Source organism: Pelophylax lessonae, assembly GCF_965119305.1.
Source record: "Pelophylax lessonae genome assembly, chromosome: 1".
Taxonomy (NCBI): Eukaryota; Metazoa; Chordata; class Amphibia; order Anura; family Ranidae; genus Pelophylax; species Pelophylax lessonae.
Window position 1 is genome coordinate 525096345 of NC_138768.1, and position 27777 is coordinate 525124121.

General features: G+C 42.4%; 1 protein-coding gene across 1 annotated transcript in view; it reads left to right on the plus strand.

Annotated features, from left to right (window-relative positions):
* The window catches only part of DNAH6 (dynein axonemal heavy chain 6), a 473665-nt gene that overhangs the window by 423535 nt on the left and 22353 nt on the right, over positions 1 to 27777 (plus strand). Inside the window, exons 67-71 of the mRNA XM_082248007.1 lie at positions 1666 to 1812; positions 10472 to 10610; positions 11577 to 11696; positions 15345 to 15466; positions 18287 to 18416. Coding sequence (XP_082104133.1) covers positions 1666 to 1812; positions 10472 to 10610; positions 11577 to 11696; positions 15345 to 15466; positions 18287 to 18416 — 658 coding nt within the window. The remainder of the gene's footprint in view (positions 1 to 1665; positions 1813 to 10471; positions 10611 to 11576; positions 11697 to 15344; positions 15467 to 18286; positions 18417 to 27777) is intronic.

Genomic DNA, 27777 nt, shown 5'->3' on the forward strand with positions numbered 1-27777 from the left:
AAACCGACTGGGGTGAGCACACCGCTGGATCGTGAGACTGGTGAGTGGATGTTTTTTAAAAGTTTTACAGTTTTTGTAGCTGCTGGCTGTTCTTTTTTTCACAGAAGACTGAAGTTCCTCTTTAAGTTGTCATTTTTTTTAGCGCAGTTTTTAACATTAATAAAATGTGTAAAAATGTATAAAAAGTACTCACACCTGATTAGTCTCTATGGGGGTATGCAGTTAGTCTATAGATACAGAAGTCCATGAGGACGAAATGTACGTTGGTTGCATTGAGCTGTTTCCATGGTATTGTGCCCATTTGAGATTATCTTGTGACCACAGTTTGAATGCCTACTATTTACATGGAAAATCTAAGTTTTCTACCTTTTAAAATAAAAATATATTTTTTGGACCTTATTACAGTCCACAGTTTCTGGTAAGCGCTCCTGATTTCCCCCTGTGGTAATAGATGCATTCGTGGTGATTTCCTTTTTCATCCTGGAACACGGAATATCTATTTTCTTGGACACGGATCTTAAACTTTGTCTTTGGACATTATTTATTCACATCATGTGGACTTTGCACTTTTATATATTTATTTGAAATTCGGAGTTATATCAAAGAAATTTATGTTTTTCGCTATTGCATAATTTTGCTCTCGCACTTTGGCTAATTGTTGCATTATTACACTTTATGATTGATATGTTCACATGTGGCACCTTACTTGTTAGAGTAATCTCACTTGTTTCCATGTTTTTAGCATGGCACTGTTTAGTTCTTTAGTTGTTTAACCGCTTTCGGACCACCCGCCGCAGAAATACTGCGGCAGGCTGGCCCTCCTGTGCGAACCGCCGTAGGTATACGTCGGTCGCGTGCCTGCAGCTAGGGGGTGAGCATGCGCCGCCAGCGGCGTGCTCCCACCCCCACTTGACAGCGGGGACTCCGATGAACGGGGCAGGTGACTCCGATTGCCGCCTGGCACCCGCGATCGCTCCCCACTGAGAGAGAAGAATGGTCAGCTGTTGTAAACACAGCTGACCATTCTTCTTTCTGAAATTTTCACAGAGCGCCTGTGATCCTTCTATATATTCGTCGCTCTATTTTTGTTTATAGCGCGAAAAAATAAAAATCGCACAGGTGATCAAATACCACCAAAAGAAAGCTCTATTTGTGGGAAAAAAAGGACATCAATTTTATTTGGGTACAGCGTCGCATGACCGCGCAATTGTTAGTTAAAGTAACGCAGTGCCGAATCGCAACAAATGGCCTGGTCATTAAGGGGGCAAATCCTTACGGTCCAGAAGTGGTTAAACAATATAGTTGTATTGTAGTGCCGGCAGCTGTCTTTTAAGCACAGTAAGTGCAGTACTTTTTCCATACCTATACATATATATATACAGTATTTTATATTCTATACACGCAGTTGATTATGCTCAATGTTTGCAAGTAAAAGTAATAGATTTTTTGCATTCAATATAACTATAAACACATTACTGTTTGAAATCAAGAAAGCTGTTTTTGATTAACATCAGTTAGAAATGTTTGTCACGACTAGCACAGCATCCTCTGTCCCGGCAGCATGGAAACCAGGTAATTGACACCGACAAGAAGACAATGAGATGTTAAAATTCAATGTTCAACAAAGAGGTCATTACATTTTCTGCAAACGGCTTTGTGTTGCAGGTTACTAATGAGCCTCCAAAAGGTCTCCGTGCTAATATCCGTCGCGCCTTCACGGAAATTACTCCCACATTCTTCGAAGAGCATCTCCTTGGCAGAAAATGGAGAAAAGTTATTTTTGGAATTTGCTTTTTTCACGCTATCATTCAGGTGACTTTCCTTTCTACTGACTAATCTACTGGAACATGTATTGAAAATTGTTAGCATAAATTAATAGAAAAGGTTAAACACTTCTAGCAGTGTACTATGGCCGCACAGAACTTCAGCGATGATGCGGTATTATACTTAAAGCTGAACTTTGAGAAATAAACAATTTTGGGCCATTTGCTGTGTAAAAATAAATGACCTATATTAATCCCTGTCCCACCTTTGGCTGATGCTTCATTCGATAGAGCGTTTACTTTCATTCAGGTGATGAGACCTTTAATTCTTGCAGTAGTGCACTTACTATGTCAGGTTACTTGTATGTACACCTCCTCCATTCAGAAAAAGACATGTATTTTGTAACTGAATGCAAGGCTTTCTGCAGTTGGAGGATGGGCGATTGTGATGTTCACTTGTCAAATCACAAAAAGCCTTGCATTCAGTTAAAATAACACAAGACATTTTCTTCCAGGAACTGCAACAAGCAACCTGCTATGATAAGTGTACTATCACTAAAACTACGTTCGGCGCCTACATACTGCAGGGTCAGAGTGAGAATAAAGTGTTACTAATCCCAGGACTCTGCATTTACTATATCTGGTCTCCCCATGACTCTGCATTTACTAAATCTGGTCTCCCCAGGATTTTGCATTCACTATATCTGCTCTCCCCAGGACTCTGCATTCACTATATCTGATCTCCCCAGGACCCTGTGTTCACTATATCTGATCTCCCTAGGACTCTGTGTTCACTATATCTGCTCTCCCCAAGATTCTGCATTCACTATATCTGCTCTCTCCAGGACCCTGCGTTCACTATATCTGATCTCCCCAGGACCCTGTGTTCACTATATCTGCTCTCCCCAAGATTCTGCATTCACTATATCTGCTCTCTCCAGGACCCTGCGTTCACTATATCTGATCTCCCCAGGACTTTGCATTCACTATATCTGATCTCCCCAGGACTTTGCATTCACTATATCTGATCTCCCCAGGACTTTGCATTCACTATATCTGCTCTCTCCAGGACCCTGCGTTCACTATATCTGATCTCCCCAGGACCCTGTGTTCACTATATCTGCTCTCCCCAAGATTCTGCATTCACTATATCTGATCTCCCCAGGACTCTACATTCACTATATCTGATTCGCCAGGACTTTGCATTCACTATATCTGATCTCCCCAGGACTTTGCATTCACTATATCTGATCTCCCCAGGACTCTGCCTTCACTATATCTGATCTCCCCAGGACTCTTCATTCACTATATCTGATCTCCCCAGGACTTTGCATTCACTATATCTAGTCTCCCCAGGACTCTACATTCACTATATCTGGTCTCCCCATTACTCTGCATTCACTTTATCTGGTCTCCCCAGGACTCTACATTCACTATATCTGGTCTCCCCATTACTCTGCATTCACTATATCTGCTCTCCCCCCAGGACTCTGCATTCACTATATCTGATCTCTCCATGACTCCGCATTCACTGTATCTGGTCTCCCTAGGATTCTTCCTTCACTATATCTGCCCTCCCCAGGACTCTGCCTTCACTGTATCTGATCTCCCCAGGACTGTGCCTTCGCTATATCTGATCACCCCAGGACTCTACATTCACTATATCTGATCTCACCAGGACTCTGCCTTCACTATTACTGATCTCCCCAGGACTCTGCCTTCACTATATCTGATCTCCCCAGGACTCTGCATTCACTATATCTGATCTCCCCAGGACTTTGCATTCACTATATCTGGTCTCCCCAGGACTCTACATTCACCATATCTGGTCTCCCCATTACTCTGCATTCACTATATCTGGTCTCCCATGGACTCTACATTCACTATATCTGGTCTCCCCATTACTCTGTATTCACTATATCTGCTCTCCCCAGGACTCTGCATTTATTATATCTGATCTCTCCATGACTCTGCATTCACTATATCTGGTCTCCCTAGGATTCTTCATTCGCTATATCTGCTCTCCCCAGGACTCTGCATTCACTATATCTGATCTCCCCAGGACTCTGCTTTCACTAAATCTGGTCTCCCCAGGACTCTGCATTCAGTATATCTGATCTCCCTAGGACTCTGCATTCACTATATCTGATCTCCCCAGGACTCTGCTTTCACTATATCTGCTCTCCCCAGGACTTTGCATTCACTATAGCTGGTCTCCCCAGGACTCTACATTCACTATATCTGATCTCCCCAGGACTCTACATTCACTATATCTGATCTCCCCAGGACTCTGCATTCACTATATCTGGTCTCCCCAGGACTCTGCATTCACTATATCTGGTCTCCCCAGGACTCTGCATTCACTGTATCTGCTCTCCCCAGGACTCTGCATTCACTATATCTGATCTCTCCATGACACTGCATTCACTATATCTGATCTCCCCAGGACTCTGCATTCACTATATCTGATCTCCCAAGGGCTTTGCATTCACTATATCTGATCTCCCCAGGACTCTGCATTCACTATACCTGATCTCCCCATGACTCTGCATTCACTATATCTGGTCTCCCCAGGACTCTACATTAACTATATCTGATCTCCCCAGGACTCTGCATTCACTATATCTGATCTCCCCAGGACTCTGCATTCACTATATCTGATCTCCCCAGGATTCTGCATTTACTATATCTGGTCTCCTACAGTGCACAGAACATGGAAATGCAATAGTTTTAGTAAATAGAACCTGCTAAATACGTTTTCTCATCAGCAGTATATAGCAGTCTTGTGACTTATATCAGTGTCTGGTTAAAGCTTGTAGGATGAGTTATCATTCTCCCCTGATTGTCCTAGGAGGCTACAGGACCCCTGACCCTCTGTCTGGATAGTGCTGATTGGCCCTGTGCTTATCACATGCACCCTCCTAAAATTTAAAAAAACTCTCCAGCAATATACACCCAACTGAGCATGTGAGGCTTGCCCCTTAGGCTCAGGTGATGGTTTGGGAACTGTGGAAGGAGGGGAGGATCAGAGAAGACAGGATCAAACAGCCTTTTTACACAATGCAGAGGATTAACCCCTTAAGTGAGTCTAACAAGCATGTTTTACTGCAGTTACAGACTGATTTTCATGTTGTGGGTTTAGTAACACTAACTGCTTTACTGATGGGACAGGCATCAATAGAGGTAATTTATCTTCACACAGCAAATAACACAATTGTTTTTTTTTTCTGGAGTTTAGCTTTAAAGTCAATAAATCATTAATGGCATTCAGTACTCTTATTTTTATTATTTTTACTAGACCACAGAACATAGTGAATCACTAGAGATATGAACTGCAAGGGAATTTATTGATGGCAGGTTTTTAAATTTATTTTTGGAGACACTGCTGGTTTGTGCTTTTTTCAAGGCATCATATGTATCTTTGGCTATATATCCTACTTACTGCACTGAACTCTTCATTTTGACACTTTTATCGTTTATACACACCTCTCCTGCAAAGATTGAATCTCAATAAAACAGATGGGATTTCTAAAAGCACTGTGTCTATGATCTGAAAAATATTTTTTAGTACAGCGCACTATATTTCAGATGTACCAACTTGAATGTCCTCAGGGTTTATTCACACTTAAAACTGAAGTTTAGGTAAAAAAACTTTTTTTGTTATCTACAACATTATTTACATTACTGGTAATGATGTATGCCCCAAAGTTCAGGCTTCTGGATTCTGTAGAAATCTTCAATGCAGAGCTGCCCTGTCCTCTTCCTGTTGCTTAACATCCAGAGTTGTGGGGTTAACAGCTTCGGGTCTGCAGGCTCATGTTGGAGACCCAACATAGACACGTATATATGTGTATAATATGGTTCCTGTGCTATCCTGGATACTATTTTCTCCTTAATGCTGCACCACAATTACTGATACTACAAAACAGCACAAATATTGGTTAAATGGGGGTGATGGTGCGCCTCAAAGGTGAAATAAACAAAAGTTGGAGTGATTACATGTGTTTGCTTTACAATTATTGTTTTGGGCTTGATTAAACTCTGTTACAGTGATTAGGTGAATCTCATAATCTTAAAATACAGTTGTGTATAAATAAATAACATTAAAAACTCGTGACAAAATTACTATCTAAAGTGCTCAGTGCTTACGGTGATATGTCTCCTTAAAATAAACAAAATACAACGAACGAGATGCAAACAAATATGTGATTATTTAAATCCGCATAAATAAATGTCCAATTTCATAAAGGTTTCAATAAATGATCTTCAATCCAAATAAAAAACGATTCCAAGGTGTATTATTGTGAAAAAAATTATGTGACCTCCACCTTGTGCCACTTCTACGTGTGCTAAATTCTCACCTTAAACAAGAGGGTCAAACGCCTGTGTTATATATGCCTTTTCTCCAGCGTGGTATCTTATGGCTCCCGGGTCCTTCCTAAGGGATCCTGTGTATGTTCCCGGTCAGTAATTTGTATCTGGGACTCCTTACATGGGACTCCTTATAATGCGGGCTCCTTCCTTAGTATCTCCACCTCAGGGGCTCATTAACCACTTTACCACTAGAGCATTTTGCTGTCTTACGTCTTGGCCACTTTTTGCGATTCGGCGTTGTGTGTGTGACAATTGCGCGGTCATGCAACGCCGTACCCAAACGAAATTTACGTCCTTTTTTTCCCACAAACAGAGCTTTCTTTTGGTGGTATTTTATCACCTGTGCGATTTTTACTTTTTGCGCTATAAACAAAAAAAGAGCGTTTATTTTGAAAAAATAACAATATTTTTAACATTTTTTTTATATGAAATTCCCCCCAAAAAAGATGTAAAAACCAATTTTTTTTAAAATTTTCGGCCAATTGTTTTTCTGCTACCCATGTTTGGTAAAAAAAATCGCAATAAGCGTGTTTTGATTGGTTTGCGCAAAAGTTATTGCGTTTACTAACAAAGGGAAAGATTTCTGTCATTTTTGGTGTTTTTTTTTTAACGAGTAATGGCGGCGATCTGCGATTTTTTTTTTGCGGGACTGCGACATTGCGGCGGACAGATCGGACCCTTGACTGACATTTTTGACACTTTTGGGGGTACCAGTGACATTACTGCAGTAATCAGTGCTATAAATATGCACTGTTACTGTAAAAATTACACTGGCAGGGAAGGGGTTAATTTTATTGGAGAGGGAGGGGTTAATGTATGCCTGGTGCTTACTGACGTGTGGGGGGGGGGAGGTGACTGTGTGAGACAGGGACAGATCGGATGTCCAGCTATGCTGAACACTCCAATCTGTCACTCCCTGTCACTGAGGAGATCCGCCCGCTCTGTTTACACAGGCGGGCGGATCTCCAAACTGGATTCCCCGACGATCGGGGCAGAGCAGCGGCGATCGGCGCTGCTCCTCCCCTGGCCCGACTCCCGCCGTGAATGAAAACAGCGGGAGCGCGCCTCCGGCGGCGCGCGAGCGCCGCCTACAGGGGAGGAGTCTGGCGACGTAGGTCTACGTCGTCAGACGGGATCGTGCCACTTTGCCGCAGTACTATTCCAGTACTCAGTGGTAAAGTGGTTAAATAGATAAGGCCATCATGGTGCAGTATTAAAGACTCTTTTTATTGTAAATAAAGTAATGCGCTTACAGTTTTATTTCTTGTTTCCAGCATACAATATGTGCAAACAGCGCTATGGGGACTCCGTTCCCGTCCGACACGTCACTTCCGTTTTTTAGGGTACCTCCTACGCGTTGCGTCACGGAAAGGAGGTACCCAAAAACCGGAAGTGACGTGTCGGACAGGACGGAATCCCCATAGCACTCTTTGCACATATTGTATGCTGGAAACAAGAAATAAAACTGTAAGTGCATTACTTTATTTACAATAAAAATAATCTTTGATACTGCACCATGATGGCCTTATCTATTTAATGAGCCCCTGAGGTGGAGATACTAAGGAAGGAGCCCGCATTATAAGTAGTCCCATGTAAGGAGTCCCAAATACAAATTACTGACCGGGAACATACACAGGATCCCTTAGGAAGGACCCGGGAGCCATAAGATACCACGCTGGAGAAAAGGCATATATAACACAGGCGTTTGACCCTCTTGTTTAAGGTGAGAATTTAGCACACCTAGAAGTGGCACAAGGTGGAGGTCACATAATTTTTTTCACAATAATACACCTTTGAATCGTTTTTTATTTGGATTGAAGATCATTTATTGAAACCTTTATGAAATTGGACATTTATTTATGCGGATTTAAATAATCACATATTTGTTCGCATCTCGTTCGTTGTATTTTGTTTATTTTAAGGAGACATATCACCGTAAGCACTGAGCACTTTAGATTTTGTAATTTTGTCACGAGTTTTTAATGTTATTTATTTATACACAACTGTATTGTAAGATTATGAGATTCACCTAATCACTGTAACAGAGTTTAATCAAGCCCTAAACAATAATTGTAAAACAAACACATGTAATCACTCCAACTTTTGTTTATTTCACCTTTGAGGCGCACCATCACCCCCATTTAACCAACATAGACACGTCCCTTCCTGGCCTCTCCTCCATTGAGAAAAGTTCTTCCACTGATCCTGTTGAGTGCAACACGATCTGTGAATGGGAGAGAATCCTGTGACTGATCAGACTCTACCTATTCACAGATCTTGTTCATAATAATTTGCTCTTGGTTGAGAGAATGTGGTTAAGCATTGCTGGCTACCATCATCTTATCATGTGCAAGCAAAAATACTATTTTTTTTTTTTTGCACATGATTAGGTATTCATTTGAAGTGAATTTTAACCACATTCACTAAGCTACAAATTCCATTTGAAGAGTGAAAGCTCCCATGCAAAATGAACAGCCTATTTGTATATTTGTTATCAGTAAATCACCTCCTAAGGGTTGAAGGGGTCCACAGATTTAGCATGCCACATAGGAAAACCAGTTAAATCCTTGTACTGGGATCCTGTGGTTTTTAGTTTCACCTCTGTGATTCAGTTTAATTCTTAAAAATAAAATTTTTTATACAAATATAAACGTCTCTATATGTCTGAATGCGCATAAATATTTTGCCAAACACAATGATTTTAACATTCTAACAGCTGTTATAGAATACTTTTTTGGAAATTAAAAGCTCCTATGCAGAGGTTTATCCAAAATCTGTGTTCCCATATTGTTTGAATATACCTATGGGATATCACTGTGTAGGAGCATCTGTATGCCAGTAGATGGTAATGACTTTCCATGGATTTGTTTAGGTTGATTTGAAATTGGCATCTTTGTGACATGGCAATTTTAAGACTCAGCTGGATATGTTGAAAGTACAGCATAGGGAGAATTTTCCTGAATGAAGCAAGCACTCTTGTAGAATGCTTACAGTTTCAAAGCCATGATTACAGCAAAGGTCAAGTAGACAGTACGCCATGACTTTGAATATACACATAATTACAGCTAAGCAGAGGTCTTAGCAATTACTTGTTCAGTTTTGTTGCTATGGTTTAAAATAGAATGTTAAAGGCAAAAGAAAATGGTGCTCTATTTTTTCCAGATACTCAAACGATAGGTGTTGCTGTCCACCTGATATTGTTGTTGAAGAAGCACAGTGGTGGACCTATACCTAATTCTTAACACAAGGCTATGTTAAGATTTGAGTTTGTTGCCTGGATAAAAAGCATTTGGTGTAAACTTTAAAGCCTAGTACAAACGGGCCAAATGTCGGGCCACATAGGGCGGTTCAATAAAAACCAGCTGACATGGCCCATGTATATGGCAGCTGGTTCAACAGAAGCCGGGCATTTGGACCTGCTTCCGTCGGACGAGCATGCTGGAAAACCAGCAGCTGACTGGCTCCTGATCAGCAATCTCAGCCAATGGCTGAGAGCGCTGGCCGGAGTGTTCTGACGGAGCGACTGTACCCCTATCAGCACACAATAGCACAGCAGGGGAGATCACTGCACTAACATTGGATTGTTAGTACAGCGGCTTCAAACTGAGCTGTGAGTTTTGCGGGTTGAACGAAAAACACTAGTGGTGTATACTAGGCTTATAGGAGACCTGTAGATGAAGGAACACGAGCGGTACAATTACCTACCTCCTAAAGCCTAGTACACACCTAGTTTTTTTTCGTTCAATGATTAGATCGGAGCTTCCGTACTAACAATCCCATGTTGGTATGGTGATCTCCCCTGATGTGCTATTGTGTTCTGACAGGGGGACACCCCTCCCTGGCAGAACACTCCTGTCAGTGCTCTCAGCAATTGGCCGGCTGCTGGTTTTCCAGCATGCTTGTTCAACAGAATCCAGCTGCCATACACATGGGCCAAATTTCGGACAGTTTTTTTTGAACCAGCCGATGTTGCCTGACATTCAGCCTGTGTGTATTAGGCTTAGGAATACTATTCGCCTGGCTGTTGGCTGACCTGGGACAAGCATGCAGGTTAGAAAGTTCAAGTGGATCTACATACTTGTTTTACGCCAGCGCCTTAGAAAGTACTAAGGCCATTGGAAGAACATGGCAGCCAGGCAACTAACATTTTTAAAAAGAGAAGTAAGCAGTGTCTGCCTCCATATTTTATCACTAAAGATTTCTTTTAAATTACACCTCAATTTTCCCTGCCTCCCCACAGCTTCAAAATCCCAGAGCATAAAAGTTAAATGAAAAGTCTTCATACATTTTATTTCTTTTGTGTTTACAAAAAGTTTTAAACGGTTTTGTTGTAGGAGAGGAAGAAGTTTGGGCCACTTGGATGGAACATCTGCTATGAATTTAATGACAGTGACAGAGAATGCGCTCTGCTTAATTTAAACTTGTACTGTCAGGAGGGAAAAATACCATGGGACGCACTTACTTATATAACAGGTAAGTGTATTTCACCATAAGATCAGGGGTCTAAATATAGCACCCAACCCAAGGCATTGGGGGTGTTTTTGTCAGGTCCTTTTTTTTTCTTATTTCTAAACATTTTTTTTTTCAAATTCTTTATTATGTCAAAAAAGGTACATAACTCAAACTCAATTTCTAAACATTTTTAACAATTGCAGGAAAATAACACATGAGCGCTTATTCAGTGTGTCATATGTGCAAAGTGTAGACTAGATTTTGCCTGCACACTCCCTACAAAACCCATAGCTAAAGCTGATTTATTTACATGGTGCAGTGCATGTTAATCTTAGTTAGCCTCAACACTCATGTGTAATGGTGTCCATTCTTTTCTCATTGCCAAATAATGTATTTTTTCTTGGTTGGGCATAGGGGGTTGGTGTCAGGGGCATACAAAGACTACACACAATTATATTTCTAAACTTTAAAAAAAAGTCAAGGTGACATACAGTATGCTTAAAAATGCTGCAAAAGCAATATTAATTACTATGTAATAATGGTAATAATTTATATACATTAACATAATTATCTAACAGTGTTGATCTTGGAGGAGGGGCTGCCAGTTGGTTCTCATTGTTAATCCCTATGTAGATTTACCAGGTATGCTCTTTCTAAGTAATACACTATTAAGTAATAGTGCTGTTTTCAGACTGTTTACTGAATATTTGTTGTACAGGAATTATGTTCTATTTTTGATTCAGCCTGGATAGACACAGCAGTGCTATGTTATCCTTGCCACCTGCAGAGCTGTTGTCTTTTTTTGTATGAAAGATGCTAGTTTTCCATGGTGCCTATCTGCTTCTCTCTGCCACTGCTCTGCACCGCATAGGACCTTTGGGCATAAGTATGACATAAATCTTTTGAGCTGTAAGCTTGAAAAAAAGCTTTTGAGCTTGAAAAAAACATATGACAGTGAAATTGAAACATTATACTACTATTTTCCAGGGGAGATAACATATGGAGGAAGAGTAACTGATGCATGGGACCAAAGATGTTTAAGGACAATCCTAAGGAGATTCTTTTCTCCAGAGACTCTTGAAGACAATTACTGTTATTCTAGCTCAGGTAAAAAAATAAGAATCAATTTATTTATCTATTTGAAGCAGCTTAGCGCTGTTCCTGTTTAAACTAATAACCTAATGTAGCAGAGTTTAGTTACAGAAGGATGACAACCCTTTGTACTTTAAATGTATGACTATGCAACAGTGGCGTCACTAGGGTTGGTGTCACCCGGTGCGGTAACTCATGGTGTCACCCCAACCCCTTTTAATAATGTTTTTTTATGGCACTGATGGCCACTCCAGACCTTTGCCGCTCGTCTTGTTTGCCTGCTCCCAGGACCCCAGCAATGTACAGTACACAGGAGGAGCCAAGCCGAGGAGGTGGGGTCAGGTAACACACCCACCATCTGTTCGTGACAAACACTGCTGGAGGAGGCTGCTGGTCTGAATAGATTATAACACACTGCAATTTCGGCAGCCGCGAGACCTAGAGGCAGCGAGTGGTGGGGCCACAGACTGGCAGCTTCGGCTCCCGCCTCAGGCCTACTGGTGTCACCAGTGTTGCCAACCTACCAGACTGAAATTCACTGACACGACACTCAAAATTTACTGGCACAGCCAAGTTTTTACTGGCATTTTACTGGCCAGATTAGATTATAACCCATCAGATTTTGTCACCTATGTCAAACTGGAGAGATTTCCCCTTAATTTCTGTTCCATAGCCATCACAGAAAGTGGGGGGAAATCCCTGGAAGCCACCAGGATCACCCAAATATTATGTCCCCAATTCTAAGGACCGCCTGTCTGTCTCCATCACCTCCTGTCTCCATCATCTTCTGACTCCATCACCTCCTGTCTCCATCACTCCATCCCCCATCACCTCCTGTTTCCATCCCTCCATCATCTTCTGACTCCATCCCCCCCCTGTTTCCATCACTCCATCACCCCCTGTCTGCATCTCTCCATCACCCCCATCACCATCCCTCCATCACCCCCTGTCTCCATCCCTTCATTAAACTGTCCATCCAACCATCCCTCCCACCACTTCACCCTCCATTATTTTCATTTTTCCATAACTCCATCGTTTTATCTCTTGGTCCATCCGTCCCTTGCTTCATTTGTCTGCCCCTTGCTCCATCATACTGTCCATCCAACAACCCTTGTGCCCTATATATCCCTCCCCCTTTTCTACCCGCCATCACTTTTATCCTATTATTCTGTCTGTCTCTCACTCTCTTTCCATAACTCCATCCCTCCAACACCCCAACCCTATATCCTTTGCTCCATTGTTCCATTTCTCTGTGTCTCTTACCATCCCTCCATCCCTTCCTCTATCTGTCACCCAATCTATACCTCCATCCCTTACTCACTCCTCACTCTTTCCATCTCTCTGTCCATCTTCCTCCCCCATCACTCCACCACTCTGACTCTGTCTTTCCATTTTACACTAATAAAAATGCTCCAGAGCACTTCCACTGCAAATGTGCTCTCTACTTACTCTGATAGGTATATAAATGGTAAACACCTTAAGACCACCAAGCACAATAAATAAATAATGATCATACAGTATACAGTACACACTACACACAATGCACATTTAATCTGAAAATCAGCCTGATCTGTCTGCTGCTGCCTCCCCTCTCCTGGCATGCTTGTATTTGTAGTGCCACAGACATGAGGTGGTAATGCAGGAGAGGAGTCTGTGCCTGAACTGGACTGATGAGCAGGTAAGGGATAGGGATTCTAGGGAGGTGTATTAGACATTGGGGGTAGAATTTAGAAAATATCCACCCTTCAGAAGCAGAGTAGATCTCACACAAAAAAAAAAAAAAACAGACAGCAGCCTGCTAGAGAGAGCACATTCTCTCCCCCTCCCTCCTCCTCCTTCCCTCCAGACAACAAGCTACGGACATGACATGTTTATTGCCTAGTTTAGCTAGCAGCTTACCTTAGTGCTAGGCTAAACAAGTCCGTCCTCCCCTGCAGACTGCACTTCTCCCCCCTCCCGGCATCTCTTCCTGTTTAGATCAAATAAGGCGCGCTGGAGAAGGGGGAGGGTGCAAGAAGCATCAGAAGCACTCAGAAAGATCAGTGGAGACTCGTCAGGCAGGCTCCGGAACTGCAAGTGTCACAGACACAGGCTGAGACAGGCTGTTTTTTTTTACTGTCTAGCAGCCTTTTTACTTTACACTGGGTGTCACCCTCCCTCGATGGACACCCTGGTGCGGCCCGCCCCCCCCGTACCCGGCTCGTGACGCCTGTGCTATGCAATTCCATCTTAAAGCTCTTGATTATTAAAGGACAACTTTTTAGAAATATAGAGCTGCCGGGCATCCTCTTATTTCAATACATTTTTTTCCCTTTAAAGCAGAATGCCAGGCAATACTTTATTCTAGTTTTGGATTTGAGTGGGGAATGGGTATAATTTAGATGTTTTATTGCTATCTGCGACCATTTTGGGAAGATCTAGTCACTAGATCAATGTCAATTAGAAAGTTAGGGGAAATCCAAAATGTTCTGATTGTCACCTAAAAAGCAGATAGCTTTTGATAGGTACTCCTATTCTGGTGACCAGTGGCAAAGGCAGCATTTCCAAATGCCCAAATTCTTAGAAGAATTCCTCTCAATTCCCATCTTTGGGACAGGAAGTCAAGAGAAAACTCCCTAATGGGGAACACGGCAATAAAAATCTAGGAAGCGTTTTAACCTTGGTTAAAACCTGTATCAGATTTTTCTGACTTATAGGATGGAAAGTTGCCTAAATAGATTTGCGCTGTAAGTTACCCCACCCAGTTGTCCTTTCTCATGTGTTTATGTGAGCCACAAAGCAGCATACTTTTCTGTGTTTGTTTAAAGCGTTGCCCTAGGTCAGTGATGGCAATCCTTGGCACCCCAGATGTTTTGGAACTACATTTTCCATGATGCTCATGCACTCTGCGGTGTAGCTGAGCATCATGGGAAATGTAGTTCCAAAACTTCTGGGGTGCCGAGGTTCGCCATCACTGCCCTAGGTTATAGGTTTATTTTATATTGTTTAACCGGTATATTTAATGATAGTTAGATGCTGAGGAAGTCCTGGTTTATATTCTATGTGAGAATGTAGCGCACTCTTACAAAGGGTTGATTACCCTTTAATTCTTAAATATCTATACACAACACAGTTTTCTTTTTCACAAATGGTAATAGAACACATTAAATTGTACAATAAATTATTTAACACCTGAGGAGTTACAAACTCCAAATTACTTCAGTAGTGCACACAAGTAAATGCCTTCTTCGGTACAATGAAATAACTAGTTCCCAAAAATGCATTATTCATACTGGTCAAGTAAATGCATTAAATTTGTAGAGTTACAGCTGAGTAGTACAGGATGACATTTGATAATGCAAAGTAGGCCTTGGTTGAGGTCAAGAATAATAGCAATATTTTAATTCGTCATCCCATGAATTATGGATTAAATAGAAATGTTGGGAATGTAACAACAGCCACATGCTTTTATATCAAAAATATTTAAGGGATAATTGTGTGATGGACAATATTATTATTAATTGTCATAGTCTAGAAACCCTCCTTTCCTTGGGCTACTACAGTGTGTTTCATATCAGTAGGCTTAGATGCTTTTATGCAAACCCATATTCTTTATGTGTTTTGTTTCCTATTTTAAAAAAAATGAGCGAAATCTAATGAGCTGTATTTCTAAACACACTTTAGGTATATATTTCAGTCCAGATGCTGACAGTCTGCAGTTGTATAAGGAGTACATAGAAAATCTGCCCTTGACCGATGATCCAGAAATATTCGGAATGCATGAAAATGCCAATTTAGCTTTCCAGGTTTGTGTTCTTATGGGTACTTGCTCTAATTTAATTGTGTGAAGCATGGATTGCACCACAGCTCAAAGGAAAATTATGATTTAATCATAATAGTCTGTTAAACACAGATAATAGGCGATAGTTGCCTTTGTATGTCAATCTTCCAATAATAATGTTTCTTTAGAAACCATCAGATGGCAAACTGTACATAGGCTTTTCACAGCAATCTCAGCCATGGCAATTAATATGTAAAGAAGGGCTATGTAGAGCTTGGTTTCCTTAAAAACAGAACTAAGTATAACCTTTTTGAAAAGTGCTAATTTTCTCCAGAACATAACGATTAGTATGTAGAACAGATTATACTTCAATTATGAATGCAATTGTATATAATTGGCCATTTTTTTTCATTTTGAATAGAGTTTTTTTTGCCATCTGTGTCTTATAAGGGACATTTCTTTAAATTAATGTTCTATAGACTCAACAGTAAGTTAGAGGATGTATTTCCAATGTGAGAGAAATGCCCTCTTACACAATTGACCCCGGAACAAATGCTCCTATTGGAAGATTTGTCTTTGATTCCGGATTTGTGACAATTCAAAATTTTTGTCCTCACTTTCATTTCCAGTGTCATTGGTAATCAGGACAGTTAGAGTAGAAATGAAGGAGAAATCTGTCGCACACCAGCTGCTAGGAAGAGGAATCCTTTATTAACATACGTCAAAGGTACACAGGATACTGAGAGGTAGTGAACAAGCACTTTGAAAGTGTGAAACACGTCTATCTCTGTATCCTGTGTACGTTTTATGTATGTTAATAAATCTAGCTAGCAGCTGGTGGTGTGCGGCCATTTTCTCCTTCATTTCCACTGTTGCAGCAGTGGCGAGGTAGAGCCAGCACGCACAGCACCAGGATTGCTCACCTGAGCGTTGGTTGTCTTCTCATTTTCACCAGGAGAATTAGAATGAATCTCCCTGAGGCTGGCCAAACATGGATCGAAATTTGGCCAGCTTAGCAGGGACTGGTCAAATTTTGATCCATGTATGGGCACTATGGTTGAACAAAAATCAATCTTCTGATTAATTTCTGTACAACCACCCTGTCTGATTTTAGCAGCTCGTTTAGCACTGCAGGCTATGGACTGCAGCTCTGATCAGTGTATTCTGATGACTGGGAAGTCTCTTTGTTGTCAGAATACAATAGGTCAATGTGAAGGATTCCCCCATCCAAACCAAATGTGTGAATGGGGCAATCGGGTCAGTTTTTTTTGTTCAACCCAGTGGTTGAATGACAAAAAAAAAAACTGACTAAAACATTGGCAGCCTAATAGGAGCACACATAACAACTAAAAGGGTTTTATCTAAGGCGAAAAAAAATTGCCTTAGTTTACTCTTTGAGCAAATACTATAGCCTATTTTTTTCTCTTTTTAATAGATGCTATATTTAAAAAGGTTATATTAAAACAAATACTCAGTCATACCACATAGAAGCTACCTGCATGAAAGCAATTCTCTCTACACTATATGATGGCTTTTAAAACCAAGAACTAAGCATTGATTTTTGGCTACTCTCACACATGCCCAGTCCTTTATTCCTAATCTGACCCTTTTTTAATTTTTAATTTTCAAAATAAACTGACCCATCCATCCATTTTTCCATGCTTTATTTTGCTGATAAATCACGTTTTAAAACACCCCCCTAGCAATTCTGGCTGTGGCCATCTTGAGTAAATACAGATGATTCATGTAGCATTTACTTCCTGAAATCCATCTGCTTTTAGATCAGGCATGCAAGCAGGAGAGTGTGCTTAGCTGGGAAAACCTTCCCTCCTGCAGACTCATGAGATGTGTGACATCATTTGCCTAGGCCTGAAAACCATGAAGTAACTGAAGAAAGGAAAAAAAAAATTAAAACAAGTAAATAGAATATGCTTCCATATCTATTTACTAATGCTGGTGGCATAAGGATTAAAAATAGTCAATGTTGATTGAGAGAGTGAAGTTCCACTTTAACCTTGCCCTCATCTAAATCTTAACTTAACCCTTAAAATGAATCCTTTACAGTTACCCCTTACCTAACCCACTCACCTAAAATTAAGCTTCAAAAATAACCTCAACCTCAAACTAGGCTCCATAAATCCTAACCCTAATTTTAAGACGTTTTCTAATGCAGTTTCATCGGGTGCATCCTGCAGAAATATAAATAAAATATATTTTAGCAAAAATAGTACAAACAGTAAAAAACTTTTATTTTGTACTTTGCATTTACAAATTAATATTTTTATTTTTTAATGCTAATACAATCTAATCTAAATACGATCTAATCCTTGGTAAGTACCTTCCAAATAAAAAAACAAAAAAACAATTAAAGTAAATTTGCCACAGCACAAACAGAAGATTAAACTGTTCCTTCTGAAAATGCCAATTGCTTGTCATGATGATAATGTGGTTAAGTGCTTTCTAGGTCACTGATCTGGAACAGGCATGCAGATAAGGAAGTCTGACTGTTTTTTTTTTTTACAGTGGTAGTGGTTGAGAAAGTATTGAAATCAAAACTTCACTGCAATGGGAATTTTCATTTGGTCTGCAATTGCAGCTCCTTGCTTCTATAATGACTAGGTTTTATAAGTAATTTGGAAAAACCAAAGGAATGACGCTTGAACTTTGCGTGCTCAACCATTGGCCAAGCCAGGAAGAAGATCTCAGTGGGTACTGGCAGTGCAAGAGTTGTTCAAGAATGGGCAAATGTCTCCCTAAAATATCTGATTATTATCGCCTACTCTTAGGGGCACAATTATTTAAAACAATATTGTTTAAAATGTCTAAACTGTACTTTGTTATACAGCGGAAAGAGACAAGTACCCTAATTAACACCATTTTGGAGGTACAGCCAAGGTCTACAGCAAGGGGGACCGGAAAGAGCAATGATGAAATTGTCAGTGAACTGGCTACCTCCATCCTCTCAAAACTACCAGGTAATCATTTTTCTATAAGCCCTTAACATGCAATATACATTTTATATATATATATACACATATATAAGGTATGTATATTCTTTTTGCACCCATAACAAATCTGTATAATACAGAGCTGCCACCTTAAGTTTGTATTATAATTCTGCTAGTTGTGGCCGAAGGCATCAGATTGCAGTTGTTGATAGGTAAGTCAAATTCTTTCAGTTACAACAATAAAAATCTGTTGCATTGTGCCTAACCATGGTTCGACCTCACAGTGCTGGGAACTTGGTTTCCTACCTAATAAATTGCCTTATCTGAATGAAGTTGTTTTGTTCATAGTGTGTTTGTATCAGTGTCCCAGAGACTAAGATAAAATTAAGACAAAATAACCCCATCCCCTCAATCACTGTGAATTGGCATCAATAGGAATTGCAATAGGCGCTAAAGGGTAGTATGTACTACTAGTTTTTTTTCATTCAACACAGCGGGTTGAACGTAAAAAAACTCGCAGCTCAGGTCAGAGCCACTGTACTAACAATCTGACGTTAGTACAGCGATCTCCCCTGCTGTGTTTTTGTGTTCTAACAGCCCCCCCCCGCCAGAACACTCCGGTCAGTGCTCTCAGTCCAGGAGCTAGTCAGCAGACCATTTTTGGTCATGACCCGAACGGCTGGCTTCTGTCGGACCGGCTGTCATACACACGGGCCGAATGTCGGCCGGTTTCTATTGAACTGGGCGATGTAACCCGACATTTAGCCCGTGTGTACTTAAATGCTTTTCCACTAGCCGTCACAGATATACTGCGGCAGGCTGGCTCCCACAGGCAAATCGCCGTACATGTACGGCGCTCGCTCTGGGGAGGCTAAGGGGCGAACGCCCGCTCGTCAGTCGGGAAGCCAGTGCGTGTGTCAGGTGGCTCCGATTGCCTCCTGACACCGGCGATCTCTCCCCGCTGACAGAGAAAGACGGTTGGCTGATGTAAGCACAGCCGGCCGTCCTTCTCTCTGGGATGATCACAGAGACTATATAGGATTGCATGTCTCTATGATCATCTCACAAGCCCAACCACCCCACAGTTAGAATCACTCCCCTAGGCTTACATTTAACCCCTTGATCACCAACAGTATTAACCCCTTTCCTTCCAATGGCATTATTACAGTAACAGTGCATATTTTTAGCACTGATTACTGTAGTAATGTCACTGGTACCCCCAAAAGTGTCAAAAATGTCAGTTAGGGGTCCGATCTGTCCGCCGCAATGTCGCAGTCCCGCAAAATAATCGCAGATTGCTGCCAATACTAGTAAAAAAAAAACAATAAAAATGACATAAATCTTTCCCATAGTTAGTAGACGCAATAACTTTTGTGCAAACCAATCAAAATACGCTTATTGCAATTTTTTAAACAAAAATATGTAGCAGAAAACAAATTGGCCTAAAATGTTAAAAAATTTTGTTTTACATTTTTTTTGTGAGAATGTCATATAAAAGAATGAAAAATATAGTTTTTTTTTTTTTTCAAAATTGTCGCTCTTTTTTTGTTTATATATAAGGTGATCAAATACCACCAAAATAAAGCTCTATTTGTGGGGAAAAAAGGACGTAAATTTCGTTTGGGTATAGTGCCACACGACCGTGCAATTGTCCGTTAAATTAACACAGTGCCGAATCGCAAAATAGAGCCTGGTCATTATGGGGGCAAATCCTTTCGGGGCTAAAGTGGTTAAAGCTTAAGAAGCCAGCCTATTTGAATTGTCTGCACTGGTAAAGCTCCTCCTCATCAGGCACCAACTGTCTACAGATGAATCTATGTTTGCAGGTCAGAGATATCTCCCTGGTACATAGAATCAGTTTCTTGCTGCCCAGCTTAGGAATAGGACCTAGGTTCCTGCTGGGACTCCGACCTCAGTTTTTATTTTCTTTGAGAAATGTTTATGTTTATTTTTCTTTACTCACTATCGCTAGCTAGTGTCAGGGGGATCCTCCTGAAACTACAAGGGACAGCCGGACTGAGGTTTCGCACTGAATAATCTAGAACCTTACGATCTCCCAGCCTGGTCAACGAGCGTGAGCAGATTGTGGTCCGCCCAGGCCTCGCCAAAACAGAGCCCCGACGGATGGGGATGAGCCTGCAAACAGATGTTTTCGCCAGGACGCATCAGCCTGGAACGCCCTGAGTTGCAGCATACCCCTCTTGGCTGGCAGCACCCCCACTCAGGGTGGGAGGCGAGCTGTATCGGAGCGGAGCCCCACGGTCCATTGTATGGTGAGTGATACATGTCTCCCGTGTCCCTGGGACAGATGTCTGTGGGGAGCTGTGGGCCCACTCCTGGGGATAAAAGAGCAGTGTTTTCCTCAAAATATCCCTCTGGCCTTTCAGGACAGGTCCTGTCCTCCCTGCTCCCGCTGGGGGCACTATAGCGGTGACTAACGCCTGGGGGAAGAGGTGGGATAAAGTTATCTTGTCCTGGGGGGTCCCCTATAGTGGGTCCCCATGAAGGCCTCATTTTCCGGGCTCCTGACCGTTGGCACCGTTTTCGGCCGCCAGTTTAAGTGTGGGCATTAAGCTGCATTCAAGTAAGGGCAGCAGCCTTTTTCTGTGTTTCCCTGAGTGTTTTGCGCCATTTTTGGGCGCCATCTTAAGTGTGGACAACCGCGCTGTATGGGCAGCGCCATTTTCTCCTATTCTTTTGTATTGGAGTTTTTTCACTTGCTGCTGACAGACTGACAGAGCGGTTTACTTTCCAGGTTGGCTAGTAATAAGGGTTTTGTTAGTCCTTCTAACATTCCTAGGACACACTTAGCTCCTATCAGGATACCTGCTAGCATTAATGGGGGACTCCGTCTATAGCACGGTATAGCGGTGCGGACCGCGAGCGCAACATTTAAAGGGCCAGTGTACTCAATTTTGACATTGAATGGAAATTTCACTTCTGAACTTATTCGTGCAGCCGCCACATCCGGTTCACCTTCTCTGGGGTCTCTGTCTGCAGACTGAGAAACTCTGGTATCCAAAGTGGACCTTGTAATGAAACAAGTTGCTACTCAAAAAAGTCCAATGCCCTCTCAGTCCTCTGATTCAGAGCCTGATACGGTTGCCATGGACAACGCTCCCCCCTAAGGGGTCCCTGTCCTCACAGTCAGATAATGAGGAGGATGAGTCCTCCTCAGCTGCAGTGCAGGAACGCGCTCTGGGGGAAGCACTGATTTGTGAGGGAAACATTACATCTGGATGATGAGCCCACACAGTCAGGAAAGCAGGTTGCCTTTGGCTCCCGCAAAGCCCAGAAGTTGGGTCAGGTTTTTCCTTGTCCTGAGGACTTTCACAAAATCATGGATGAGCAATGGCGGCACTTTCCCGCCACTTACACTTAGTGGCAGGTTCGCTGCTTAAACCGGGTGTTCGCCTCTGTCTTAGCTTCTCAGACGGTTACGGAATGGATCAGGGTGATTAAGAGCAACCTGCAAGCTGTGTTGGTTCCTACAACTCTAATTGGCTGACCTTCCCTTTTTGGGTGAACGTCTGTTTGGTGACTCCTTGGATGAGTTAACCAAGGGCCTAACAGGGGGCAAGAGTACTCTTCTCCCACAATCCTCAAAAAGTAAGACACCTCGCAGTAAGTGGGGGCCTTCCTTCAAGGCTCACTGGGGGCTTTTTCGTGTCTCAGGGGCGCAGGACTAAAGCAAAATGTTCAGAGCCTCCGGAGGAAGCAAGAAGCCTTGGTCGGGTAAGCCCAAGGCTGGTCAGTCCGGTTCAACGGACAAGTCTTCCTCTGCATGAAGGGATGCCCTCAGCTGGATCAGGGGTGGGGGGATGTCTGCGTCACTTTCGGGAACCTTGGATGTCTCTGATTCCAGACAAATGGGTTCACTAATTGATTTGTACAGGGTACAAGATCGAATATCTGTCTCGCCCAGGTTTTTTCCATCAAATCTCCATCTGTCTCTGGATCATTTTACCGATCTCTGGGAGGCAGTGCAGGATCTCTTTGCACAGGGAGTTATTGTCCCGGTTCCTCAGCCGGACAGGTTTCGGGGTTTTTATTCAAACCTGTTCACGGTGCCCAGGCAGGAGGGCAAGGCACCTCCAATTCTGGACCTCAAATCGCTTAACCAATTTGTGCGGGTACAGAACAAGGAGACTTTCTGGTGGCGTCTTTGCAACAAGGAGACTTTCTGGCCTCCATCGATTTAAAAGATGCGTATCTGCACAAGCCTATTTCCGAGGGCCACCAACAGTATCTCTGTTTCGCGGTGATGGAGGAGCACTATCAATTTGTGGCATTACCCTTTGGTCTAGCCTCCACTCCCAGAGTCTTCACCAAGGTTTTGGCGAGTGTTGGCTTTGCTCCGAAAGAAAGGGATTGCGGTCCTAGGTTATCTGGACAATCTCCTGTTAAGGACGAGCGACCTGGCATTCACAGTTCAGATGCTTCAGGAATTCGGGTGGACCATCAACTTCCAGAAGTCGGCGTTGACTCCGTCAGTACGTCTGAGTTATCTGGGCATGGTTTTGGACTCCGCTCAAGCAAATGTTTTTCTTCCGGAGGAAAAAATCCAGACCCTGCAGGACAAGATCAGGATCCTGAAGAACAATGATATCTCCTCCCTGCAGACCTTTATTAGGGCTTTAGGGCTGATGGGGTCGTCCTTCGAGGCGGTCCCTTTTGCCCAATTTCATACGAGACCTCTGCAAGCAGAGATTCTTGCCAAGTGAAACACAGATCCACAATCCTTGGACAGGATGATTTGTCTAAGCTGTCTCACAAGGTCAGAGCTCTCGGGCTGGCTCCGGTCACTCACTCTGAGCCAGGGCAGGTCCTTCCTGCCGCTGTTGTGGACGGTGATCACCACGGATGCCAGCCTGATGGGCTGGGGCGGAGTACTGGACACTCTTTGCATCCAAGGAATGTGGTCGACGGTGGAGTCGTCTCTACCGATCAATGTCCTGGAGCTCAGGGCGATCAAGTTCTGCCTGCTCCATTGGGTGCCTCAGTTACAGGGTCTCCCTGTTCGAGTTCAAACTGACAATGCTATGGCTGAGGCTTACATCAATCACCAAGGGGGCACCAAGAGTGGTTGGGTGGCCAAGGAAGTGGCTGAGATTCCGACCTGGGTCGAGGTGCACATTCTGGCTCTTTCCGCAGTTCACATCCCAGGGGTGGAGAACTGGCAGGCGGATTACCTGAGTCGTCAGACTCTGGATCAGGGGGAATGGTCCCTGCATCCGGAGGTCTTTCGCCTCCTGTGCGCCCAATGGGGAACTCCGGAGGTGGATCTGTTTGCATCTTGTCTAAACAGAAAAGTAGAGCGGTTTGTGGCCAGGGCTCGAGATCCTCTGGCCGACGCCACGGACACACTGGTGGTTCCTTGAAGCCGTTATCAGCTGATCTATGCCTTTCCTCCGTTACAACTGCTGTCTCGATTCCTCCGCAGGTTGGCGGTGGAGACGGAGCAGGTGATCCTGGTAGCTTCAGACTGGCCTCGCCGGTCTTGGTATGAAGACATGGTGAGGATGGCCGTCGAGCCTCCATGGCGGCTGCCTCTGAGAGAAGATCTGCTGTCTCAAGGACCGATCTTCCATCCTGCTTTACGGTCGCTGGCTTTAACGGCTTGGCGGTTGAAGGCCAGGTGTTGAGAGACAGAGGTCTCTCTGAAGCTGTCATTCCTACTTTGTTGAGAGCTAGGAAGTCGACTTCCAGAAAAAAATTATCATCGTACCTGGAAGATATATATTGCCTGGTGTGAGTCGCAAGGGTTGCATCCTCGTTCCTTTTCGGTGGTGAGAGTCTTGACTTTCTTACAGAAAGGTGTGGAGAAATGTTTGGCTTTGGGCACGATCAAAGGTCAGGTATCGGCCTTAGCCATTTATTTAACGTCCCCTGGCGACTAACTCCTTAATTCGCACCTTTATACAGGGGGTGCATCATCTGGCTCCGCCGAGGAGTTCCCCGTTACCTCCGTGGGATCTGAATTTGGTTTTGTCCGTTCTACAACGGCCTCCTTTTGAAGATATCAGAGAAACTTCTCTGCCCTTGTTATCTCTGAAAGTGGCCTTTCTGGTGGCTATCACCTCTGCTCGCAGGGTGTCTAAGTTGGCTGTTCTGTCTTGCCGTTTGCCTTATCTGGTCGTTCATAGGGATAAGGTTGTTCTATGACCTAACTAATCTTTTCTACCTAAGGTGGTGTCGGCTTTCTACCTCAATGAAGATATCATGTTGTGCGCTATGTGCGAACCCCAAGCATCCCAAAGAAATTGCCTTGCATTCTCTGGATGTTGATCGGCGATCAGGGTTTACCTGAATCTATTTGCACGTCTGATTCTCTATTTGTCCTTCCAGAAGGATCTCGTAAAGGTTCGGTGGCGTCTGCTGCAACCATATCAAAATGGATCAGACAGACTATTATTCAGGCCTATTCACTAAAGGGTCAGGTTCCTCCTTTTCCTGTGAGGGTGCATTCTACTAGAGCACTGAGTGCCTCTTGGGCCTTTCGCCATCAGGCTTCGTGGCTCAGGTGTGTAAAGCGGCGACTTGGTCGTCTGTACACACTTTTACAAAATTCTACAAGATTGATTTGCTGGCATCCTCGGATGCTTCTTTTGGCCACAAAGTTTTGCAGGCTGCTGTTTGCTGCAGAGACTGAATGTTCTCTTTCAGGGGTGAATTTTTATTTTGGGGTAAGCTCCTTGTTAAAATGTTAACAGCTGTTGGTTGCATTCTTCCCACCCCTCATTCCTATACTGCTATGGGACGTCCCATTAGTGAAGAAACTTCCAGAGCTGCGTCTGTCAGAGGACGTAAGAGAAAATAGAACTTTTGTGAAAACTTACCGTAAAATTATTTTCTCTGAGTCCTCTGACAGACGCAGCTCCCGCCCCTCTATGTTTGGGGTTGGTTGCGTTCTCCTTCACTGCTTTGCTACAAAACTAATTATATGAGCAGGTGTGTTTAGGGTCATGTGGATCGGACGGCCCCACAAGGCATGCCTGGTGAAAGCTTTCACTGCCTAGCTACTCCTGAAGAGGAAGCACATAATCCATTAGTGAAGAAACTTCCAGAGCTGCGTCTTTCAGAGGACTAAGAGAAAAGAATTTTACGGTAAGTTCTTACAAAAATTCTATTATTTGCATACATGTTCTGGGTCACTAATTTGAAGTACCGAAGCAAAGGGGTCAGCCGGACAGCCAGGCAACTGGCATTACTTTAGAAACACATAATATGCAGATGTATTACCTTATCTTAACAGGGACAAAGCCAATGCTTCAAAAAGATTTCAGTAGTTTGAATATTTTTACAGATCAGAACAATGTAACTATGCATTTACCATATCTATGGGACCCCCTTGGAAGTTGGAAATCACTAAAGTAGACTCTGCTACTTCATTGAACTCCACTAGTTTCTGGATCTCATGCCAAGTGGCTGCCCTGATGAATTCTGAAAACAGGTGGTCTCCTGATTGGCATGGACATCATTCAGAGATGGCTTTGCATTTTTTCAATGAATGTATAATGTCCCCTGATTTGATGAGGTGGAGAGAAAGGGTGGTGTTATCATGCTCTCCACCTCGTCCAATTAGAGAATATTTTTCATTAATTTAGAAAATGCAAAGCATTCCTTGAATAGTGCCGGTGTCCAGCGGCCGTACTGCTGTTTTTACAATGCAGCAGAGCAACAGCTTGGCACAGAACCTGGTAGCTAGTGGGGTTTTCCAGCTTCTAGAGGGATCCCACAGGTAAATGTATAATTACATTGATCCAAGCTGGATCAATATAATTATGTAAAAATATCCACATGTGAAACTCTTCTTTGAAACCAGACTGATGTTCCAAACTTTACACCACTTTAACCCCAAAAATCTCACTGGAGCTCCACTACATTGCTTGAGTTTTTTTTTTTTTTTTTGAACCAACTTAAATTTTGGTGACCCTAGCTTTAAATCTTGTATTCTTCATTTACAGTTAACAAAAAAAGTTACAGTTTGTGCCTGGAGTTTATTCAATTATAGGATATCAGATGCATTTTGAAAGACATTCTTTACACTTTTCATCAGTTTTAGGTTCTAAGTTATTTGCTCCTTTTAAAGGACATTTTCTTTATTGAAGTAACCCTTAACCTAAGAGCTGCTGAGACTGTGCGTTTGTTTACTGCAAATGACACTGAATGTAACTTTCAGAAACAAGTTACATATTAGGTTAGCAATACAGTTTGTGATGACCCAATTCCTATTAACCTAAAGAAACAGACAATCTTCACCTCTATGAACTTATCAAACCCTATATAAAATAACTCTTACACAAAGACAAAATAAAAAAATCTTGTTAATTAGCCTGTGTGTTGCTAAATTTAGGCATGCCATCATTTTTGAGACAGGATCATCAAATGTACTGTGCTGAGTATATGTAACCAGAGAGATGGGAGTTGTTCTTTGAAAGCAATGTACTTTAAAGTGGAACTTTAGTCAAAAAATGAAGTCCTGCTAGATGACTTCAGGCTGGCCCATTTGCAGGTATAGCTATATAAAACATTAAAAATAAGTGTCTATACTGTTTAAAATCTAGTAATACACTGTTTCACCCTGCTCTGCACATGCTCAGTTGCTCCCATTTTAGGCATTGCCGAGTCTGTAGAGGCCAATCTGCTGACAGACTTAAAGCAGAAATAAACCCTCCTATCCTTTACAGCCAAGGACGCTGCATCTGTTTAAACTGCAACTACCATAGTGCTGCACATGTGATCAGTTATGACACCAGCCATTTGATGGTTTGACAGTTTGGTTGAGGACACAAGCAAATGTGACAGTTAGCAATCCCGGCATTCCAGGAATGCAACTGTTTTTTGAAGCCGTTAAATCAATGGGTTTAGTTCCACTTTATGATTTACTGCTGCTTAGGGGCTCTGGGCTTCAACAAAATGGCAGCCTCCAGCAAGAAGCATGTTGTTGTGGGTAAAGTTACGCTTTATGTAAAGTCCTCCATGAAAGGGGTCAGATGCAGAAATGCAGTGTTTACTTATTCTTGAAAACCCATGTAAGCTTGTACACATCAACATCTTTCTTACCCAAAGTGCTGTGGGGATGTATATTTATTTCCTCAGTTATCATTTTTTAAATCCAAAAGAGTTTATATTAATAATGAAATGGACATAAAGTACCAACACCAATGTGGACAAAGACATGCTTCCATGTTGTACATATTCAGTCAAAGAAATAGACAAGATATTTATACAATTGCTGAATTCAAATGAAAAAGGACACCAAAACACAGACTGTTTGTAGGAATAAGTGCAACATACAGTGGGTACGGAAAGTATTCAGACCCCCTTAGATTTTTCACTCTTTGTTATATTGCAGCCATTTGCTAAAATCATTTAAGTTCATTCT